We start from the raw sequence: 8,347 nt of genomic DNA on the forward strand, positions 1-8,347 counted from the left end.
GTTTCTGTATATACTTTTTACTATGTTGAGGAAATTACCCTCTATTCCTATTTTGTTGAGTGTTTTAATCAAGAAAGGATATTGGATTTTGTCAAAGGCCTTTTCTGCATCAATTGATAGGATCATGTTCTTTTTCTTCCTTTGTTAATGTGATGAATTACACTGATTATTTTTCTTATGTTGAACCATCCTTGCATTCCTGTTATGAATCCCACTTGGTCATGGTGGATTACTTTTTTGATGTATCGTTGAATTCTGTTGGCCAAGATTTTATTCAGGATTTTTGCATCTGTGTTCATGAGAGATAATTGGCTTATAGTTTTCTCTTTTGTTGTTGTCTTTACCTGACTTTGGTATCAAGGATATGTTTGCTTCGTAGAACTGAGTTTGGGAGAAATCCATCTTTTTCTGGTTTCTGAAATAATTGATGTAGAATTGATGACAGTTCTCTGGATGTTTGATTAAAATTCACTTGGAAAGCCATCTGGTCCAGGGCTTTTTTTGTTGGAAGTTGTTTCATTACCTTTTCAATTTCTTCTTTTGTTTTGGATCTGTTCAGGTTTTGATTTCAGTTTGTATCAGTTTAGGTAGGTTATAAGTTTCTAAGTGTTTTTCCATTTCCTCTAGGTTTTCATATTTGAGTATAGTTTTTCCTAATAATTTTAACCTTTCTATTTTAGTTGGTTTTGTTGTGATATTGCCCCTTTCATCTCTTTCTCAGATTTTTTGTCTTTTTCTTTTATTTCCTTTGTTAGTTTTGCTAGTTATTTGTTGATTTTATTGACCTTTTCCAAGAACCAACTCCCTAGTTTTATTGATGTTTTAAACTCTTTTTCTGTATTCTATTTCATTTATTTCTGCCCTAATTTTTATAAATTCAGTTTTTTCCAAGATTTTTTAATTTTTTTTTTTTTTTTTTTACTCTATTTGTTTGAGTTGTTGGGTCATAGAGTCAATGGTCATGGTCATTTTTTCCTGCATGTTGATGTGTTTGGTTATTGCTATAAATTGACCTCTGATTACTGCTTTGATTGTTTCCCAGAGATTTTGTCAAGTTGTGTTTTCAGTATCATTTGTTTCAAGAAACTTTTTTATTTCATCTAATACCTACTCATGTTCAAGCAAGGTGTTGTTCAACTACCCAATGTATGTTTTTTTCCTTCTTTATCGTCTTGTTATTAGTTTCTAATTTTATAACATTATGGTCTGAGAAGATGCTTTGATTTATTTCTATGATTTTGTGTTTACTGATGCTTGTCTTGCGACCTAAAATGTGATCTCTTCTGGAGAATATTCCACACACTTTGGAGAAGAAGATATACTGCACTTGTTTGGGTTCATTAGCCTATATATATATATCTATGAAATCGAGTTGGTTTATTGTGTGGTTTAATTCTTTAGCATCTTTGTTGAGTTTCTTCCTGGTAGTTCTTCTTTTCCTGAGAGTGGCATATTGAAGTTTGCTATTACTATAAGGGGTGTTGTCTCTTTCCTTTTTTCAGTTTTGTTAATGCTTGTTTTGTATACTTTGTAGCTCTATCATTTGATGCATAGATATTTCTTATTGTTATGTCCTCTTGTTCTGTTGACCTTTTAAGCATTTTATAGTGACCTTCCTTGTCCTTTGTGATGGTTTTTGCATTGAAATCTACTTTCTCTGTGCTTAATACTTCTACTCCTGCTTTTTTCTGGTTGCCATTTGCTTGGTATATTTTTTCCCACTGTTTTATTTTTACTCTTTCTCTAGCTTCACTTTTCAGGTGTGTCTCTTGTAGACAGCATATTGGTGGATTCTATTTTTTATCCAATCTGCTATTCTTTTTCTCTTCAGTGGTGCATTTTAACCATTCACATTCAGTGTGATTATTGAGAGGGAAGGCTTTATTGCTATCATTTTATTGAGTTATTTTTGGTGGTGTTGCTGGTTACTTAAGCCTATTCTCCTTTCCTTGGCACCTCTGAAAGAAGGACATCTCTCAGTGTTTCCTGCAGTGCTGGTCTTGTTTTTACAAACTCCCATAGGTTCTGCTTTTTTGAGAATGTTTTGGTCTCTCCTTCATATTTGATAGACAGTTTTGGTAGGTATAGTATTCTTGGTTGACAGTTTTGTTCTTTGGATGTTTGAAATATGTTATTCCACTTTCTTTTTGCTCACCTGGTTTCTGCTTTCTTCTGATAAATCAGCATTTAGTTTTATTTGTTCTCCATTATAGGTTACTCGTTGTTTCTCCCTAGCTAGTTTTAGAATTCTCTCTTTACCTTTTTTGCTGGCAGATTTGCATATGGTATGCCTTGGTGTTTTTCTTTTGAGGTTTGTTGTATATGGTGTTTGCTCAGCTTCTGGAATATATAATCTCTCATTGTTCATTGTGCCTAGAAAGTTTTCTTCTAGTCTTGTTCCACAACTTTCTCAGTACCTTTATGTACTTCTTCCTGTTCTTAGATTCCAATTATGCACGTTTTTCCTCTTGATGGTGTCCCACATTATTTTTAGGCTTTCTTTTTTCCTTTCTTTTTGATTCTGGTTTTTGTTCTAGCACATCAGTGGTGACAATTCTATCTTTTATTTCACTGGTTCTGTGTTCCATCTCTTCAACTCTGTTCTTATGTACCTCCAACATGTTGACAGCATCTGAAACATTGGTTCTCACTTTTTGGATTGTGATTTCTTGTTTTTCCAAAGCCTCTAATCCCTCGTTTGTTTTATCTTCATTGTTTTGGATTTTTTTTTTTAAGTTCTCTTGGTTTTTGCTTGCAGTGTCCTGTAATTCTTCAAGCTTTTATTTCACTCATTGAAAATATCTAGTCATTGTTCTTTTAAATTCTGTGTCCGAAAGTCCATCAGACTTTCTGGCTTCAGGAAATCTATAGATAGTTTGTCACTTTTTGGGGATGACATCTTGTGTTGGATTTGTGTAGGGTGTGAGGTAGCCTTCTTCCTATGTGATATATTGCTGTGGTAGAGTTTTCCATGCCTGTGGCAATAGCAGGCTTTTGGTTTTATGTCACTGCTTCAGAGAAGTGTGGGACAGATACCCTCCCTGAGTTTCTGTCTGAACTTTTGACTCAAGGGAACACTTACTTCAGTTTGGGAGAGATAAGGCCTATGAATTAGCAGCCTTCTTTGTCAGACAGTTACTGCAGCTAGGCCATTCCTTTTGGAGGGGAGTGAAAATGAAATGGGTTCACCTGTGATACTGATATCTAAGTGGTTCATCCTCCAGGCATTCTGGCTGGGGCACCCTGGCTGTGGGGACAGGTCCTCCAGGTAGCAGGGTTGGGACTTCCAGGCAGCAGGGCCAGGACTTTGAGGTGGCAGTGGAGTGTACATGCAGCAATGCTGGGACTTACAGGCGGAGGGCCAGTCCTGGACTTCCAGACAGACGGCGAGGGTGTGTGTCCAGGCATCAGGGTAAGTTCCTTCAGGTGGCGGGTTCAGGGTTCCAGGCAGCAGGGCCGTAGGTCCTTCAGTTGAGGGGGCACCAGGCAACAGTGCTACAGTCTAGTGCTCGAGGCAAGAGACCAGTCTAGAACACACTAAGAAATTTTTAAGGCAGGTACCTAGTTAATTGACTGGATATGCAGCTTAGAAGTGATGCGTGCAGAAGCCTTTGTGTATTCTTTGGACCACTTCCATGTGTCAAGTATAATACTGAACAAATGTATGTAAATTGCAATATTATTAGTATAAATGACATGCAAATCTAAATTTGAGACTTGTAAATGATTTTGAGAAACAGAATTCTGTGCAATCAATGATTTACTCATAGCAAATACCTTTTATAAGAAACATAAATATAGGCTATCAACATGGATTTCACCTGATGGGATGCACAGAAATCAGATTGATTACATCTATGGAAGAAACCATTGGAGAAGTTCAATATCAGCAGTAAAAACTAGGCCATGTACTGATTGTAGAACAGACCATCAACTGCTCATATGCATATACAAGTTCAAATTAATACTAAGGAAGGTTAAATCATATCCACAGGAATCAAAATTTGACCTTCAGTTTATCTCCCATGAATTTACAAAACAACTCAGGCATCGTTGTGAGACCTTGAACACTAATGAATGAAGAACAGATAAGCTGTTGGAAGATATCAAGAATATCATTCTTGAAGAATGCAAAGACATCTTTATTAAGAAGGCAGAAGAAGAGAAAACCAAAATGGATGTCAGAAGAGACTCTGAATATTGCACTAGAGTGCTGAGAAGCCAAAGCAAAGGGAAGAAATCAAGAAGTTAAGGAGTTGAATAGAAGATTTCAAAGGGCTGCTTGGGAAGACAAGGCAAAAAATGTGCAGGGAGCTGGAGTCAGAAAATCAAAAGGGCTGGATTTGCTCAGCATTTCTTAAGTTGAAATAAGTAAAAATAAATTCAAGACATATGTTGCAATGCTTAAGTATGCTATGGGCAGAATATTGAATGTTTGAGAATCATTAAAAGAAGATGGAAGGAGTATACAGTCATTGCACCAAAAATAATTGGCTGACACAGAAAAATTTCAAGAAGCAATGGTGGTGGAGGAAGAACTTCTTTGAAGGACTTGGAAAAAAATAATGCCCCAGGAATTGATTTAATTTCATTTGACGTGTTTCAGCAAACAGATGCTGCCCTGCATGTGCTCACCAAGTTGTGCCAAGAAATTTGGAGGACAACTAACTTGGCTAACTGACTAGAAGAGATCCATATTTATTCTGATTCCAAAAAAAAAAAAGGTGACCCAATAGTGTGGAAATTATCAAACAGTATCACTAATATCACACACTAGCAAAATCCTGCTGAAGATTATCCAGAAAAGACTTGAACAGTACAGTGACAGAGAACTACCAGAAATACAAGCTGGGTTTAGTAGAGGTTGTGGCACTAGGGACATTATTGCCAATGTCAGATGGATCTTGGCAGAAAGTCTGTCTTTGTTTCATTGACTATGAAAAGACATGTGGCTGTATGGACCACAATAAATTGTGGCTAACCTTGAGGAAAATGTGAATCTTAGAACATTTGATCATGCTTGTATGAAATCTATACTTGGACCAAGAAGCAATCCTCAGAACAGAGCAAGGAAACACTGCATGGTTCAAAATCAGGAATGGAGTGTACCAAGGATGCATCCTGTCCCCATACCTTTTCAGTCTGTACATGGAACAGGTCATTAGGGGGGCAGTGCTTTATGAGGAGGAGTGTGGCATCAAGATTGGTGGAAGACTCATTAACAACTACAATATATAGATGAAACAGCCTTGCTTGCTGAAACTGAAGAAGACCTGAAGCACTTGCTGCAAAAGGTCAGGGACTGCAGTGTTCAATAAGCAATGAAGCTGAACATCAAGAAGACAAAGTTTCTCTCTACTGGGCCAATTGTCAACACCATATTAGATGGAGAAGAGTTTGAGGTTATTACCAATTATGGCTTGCTCGGATCCACAGTCAGGAAATCAAAAGATGGATTGGATTGGGAAAATCTGCTGTCATGGACCTCTCCAGAGTGCTGAAGAGCAACAGTGTCACTCTAGATAAAAAGATGAACCTAATCCAGGCCATAGTCTTCTCAATTACTTGTTATGTTTCATAGAGTTGGGCAATGACTAAGGATGACAGAAGAAGAATACATGACTTCTAGTTTGGTGCTGGAGAAGAGTCTTGAACATACCATGGACTGCCGAGAAAACAAATAGATCTTTTTTTCTTGGAGAGGCTGAAACCAAGTCTCTCCTTGGAGGCTAGGATTTTGAAGCTCTTGCCTCACTTACTTTGGGCACATGGCCAGGAGAGATTGGTCCTTGGGGAAGGACATCATGCTCAGAAGGGTGAACAGACAGCACAGGAGAAGGAGACTCCAGGTGAGATGGATTGATACAGTAACTGGGGCAATGATGGTTGGTGTGTCGGAATTAGTGAGACTGGCTCAGGACAGGGAAGGATTCAGAGCTGCTGTACATAGGGTCGCTATGCATTGCAGGTGATTCAACCAATACCATTCTGTGATAGGTTAGCAGGAGTGGCATCCCCTTCCTAAACAACATGCTTCTGGAAACTCTATGAATTTTGATATGTATTGATAGTTGTAGCGGGGCTTCAGGCCTTTTGTTCATAGGGTTGCTATGAATCATGCTTGACTCGAAGGCAATAATCAACATCAAGAAGTGATTTTTAATGATATTTGGGGAATTATGACTTATTTGGATTTCTTACACTTTAATGATAATATAAAAAATGATTTTATTGTTTTTTTTATATCCTAGTATGACTGTTAGATACTATGGAAAAGCATCCCATGCAGCTGTTTATCCCTGGGAAGGAGTAAATCCTTTAGATGCTGCTGTCCTCGCCTACAACAATCTATCTGTGTTAAGACAGCAAATAAAACCAACCTGGAGAGTTCATGGTACAAATGTTAAAACACATTATTTATTAAAGGCAGTTGGATGGATTTGAATGCAATTTTGTTTCTTAGTCATTAATTTAAAACATAAGGAATCGTTTTATGTGCCTAATGAATAAAATTTTTAGTATATGTACAGCTGAACAGAGCACCGAATAAACATGTTTAAATGTTTTTAGAAACTCATTTGACAGAATACTAGGGTGATTGTCTCTGTGTGGATAGGAAGACAGTTAAGATTATTTATACCTAAATGGTCCTCATTTGCATACCACAGATGATAATTTTATATACAGTTTTTTTCTGTACTTGAAAGTTAGAACTTGAGATTTCCAGCTGTTCTCACTATCTCTTAAGAGCAAAATTTCTTTTTTCCTCTTATTAAAAGATAAGTGTTAATCATAACCAGTATTATTTATTCAGGTGCTGATGATCATGAATAAACTCAAAACATATTTAAAAGTATCTTTATCACAATACAAATACCATGATGAAGCATTAAGTTAAACAGATTTTTATCTGTAATGAATTGTTCTCTAATATCAATTTATCTGATTTTGCTATCAGCTCAAGAAATTTATGATTATACTTTCCCCAGTTCTTTGTCTTAGTTTCTTTAAAAAGAACAAACAAAAATTAGAGGAATTATATGCCCTTAAGTAGGTCATATAAAAGTAGACTTTTAGTTATTAAATAAATAAATACTCATTCTTAGGATAGTTCCAAATAAGTAAATTTGTTTGATACCTAATAATACTTAAGTGATCTTTGACCTCATTTTTTTTTTCTTGGTATACAAATTATCCTCACGCTAAGGTGGTATTTAAAATATTTATGGAACTTTTGAGATACAAAATAATTGCATCACATACCATTAGATTTTTTTCTTTTTTTAGCATGTTGACGCAAATGATGGCTATAGTGAAAAAAAATGTGTTTCTAAGCACAGTCATCAATTTGAAAGAGTGCGGCAGCGAGTTAATGTAAAAAACTTATGGAAATGTAGTTTTAATAAAGCTTATTGAAATTACCTTCTAGAAAATTTAGGATTTACTTTTCATTTTTTTGGTAATTAGTTATATACATTCTAACAATTCTTTAAAGTATCAAATAATAATATCTTAATATTATGTAACTTTCTTAGAATAAAGTATATTCAGTATATTATTCTTATTAGTCAGAAAATATCATTCTGGAAATTTATGTCTTATATTAAAATATTTTTTATATTTCTGTGAAGTTACTAAGTTTTAATTCTTTTTTTTTTAATATATTGGCTGAAAACCTTGTTGGATATATGTAAGCTTAAAGAAATTATCTTTGAGCTCAATTTTAGTAATTTGGTTTTCTTTATAGGTATAATAAAAAATGGTGGTATAAAACCCAATATCATTCCCTCTTATTCTGAATTAATCTATTATTTCCGTGCACCCTCAATGAAAGAACTTGCAGTTTTGACCAAAAAGGCCGAAGATTGCTTCAAAGCTGCAGCTTTGGCTACAGGGTGCACTGTAAGAACTTTTAAAGTTAATCTATAGGTGTGCAAGTGGGTTGGGCTGTTTAATTTGAAAACCAACTTGACAGTGTTTTGAATATGCAAAAGCAGCTGACTGAGTAGTTAGTTCATTATTTCTCTGATGCCACAATCCGTAGGGAGTTGCATTGCTAATCCAAAGGTCAAACCTCTTTGGTGGTTTGAATCCACCATGAACTTTTTGAGAGAAAGATAGGTGGTGTCCTGCACTATTAGCAGCCTCTGAAACCCAGTGGATCAGCAGCTGTGAGGTAGTTCCAACTTGACAGCAATAAGATTTTTAGTTAGGTATATGTATGTGTTATCTGAATGATAGTGGTATTCACTGGACTTCCTTGTATGCGTATAGATATTATCCTGTCACTGACAATATTGTACTTCAAGATGGATCTAGCAATGACTTTTTTAACTATGAAAGCAAC

The 8,347-nt window shown here is 35.7% G+C and overlaps 1 protein-coding gene across 1 annotated transcript in view; it reads left to right on the forward strand.

Annotated features, from left to right (window-relative positions):
* Positions 1–8,347, forward strand: part of PM20D2 (peptidase M20 domain containing 2) — a 31,939-nt gene that overhangs the window by 13,956 nt on the left and 9,636 nt on the right. The window contains exons 3-4 of the mRNA XM_006902069.1: positions 6,252–6,394; positions 7,748–7,902. Coding sequence (XP_006902131.1) covers positions 6,252–6,394; positions 7,748–7,902 — 298 coding nt within the window. The remainder of the gene's footprint in view (positions 1–6,251; positions 6,395–7,747; positions 7,903–8,347) is intronic.

This window comes from Elephantulus edwardii, unplaced genomic scaffold (genome assembly GCF_000299155.1).
Source record: "Elephantulus edwardii isolate Elephantulus edwardi_28Jun2011 unplaced genomic scaffold, EleEdw1.0 scaffold00363, whole genome shotgun sequence".
NCBI lineage: Eukaryota > Metazoa > Chordata > Mammalia > Macroscelidea > Macroscelididae > Elephantulus > Elephantulus edwardii.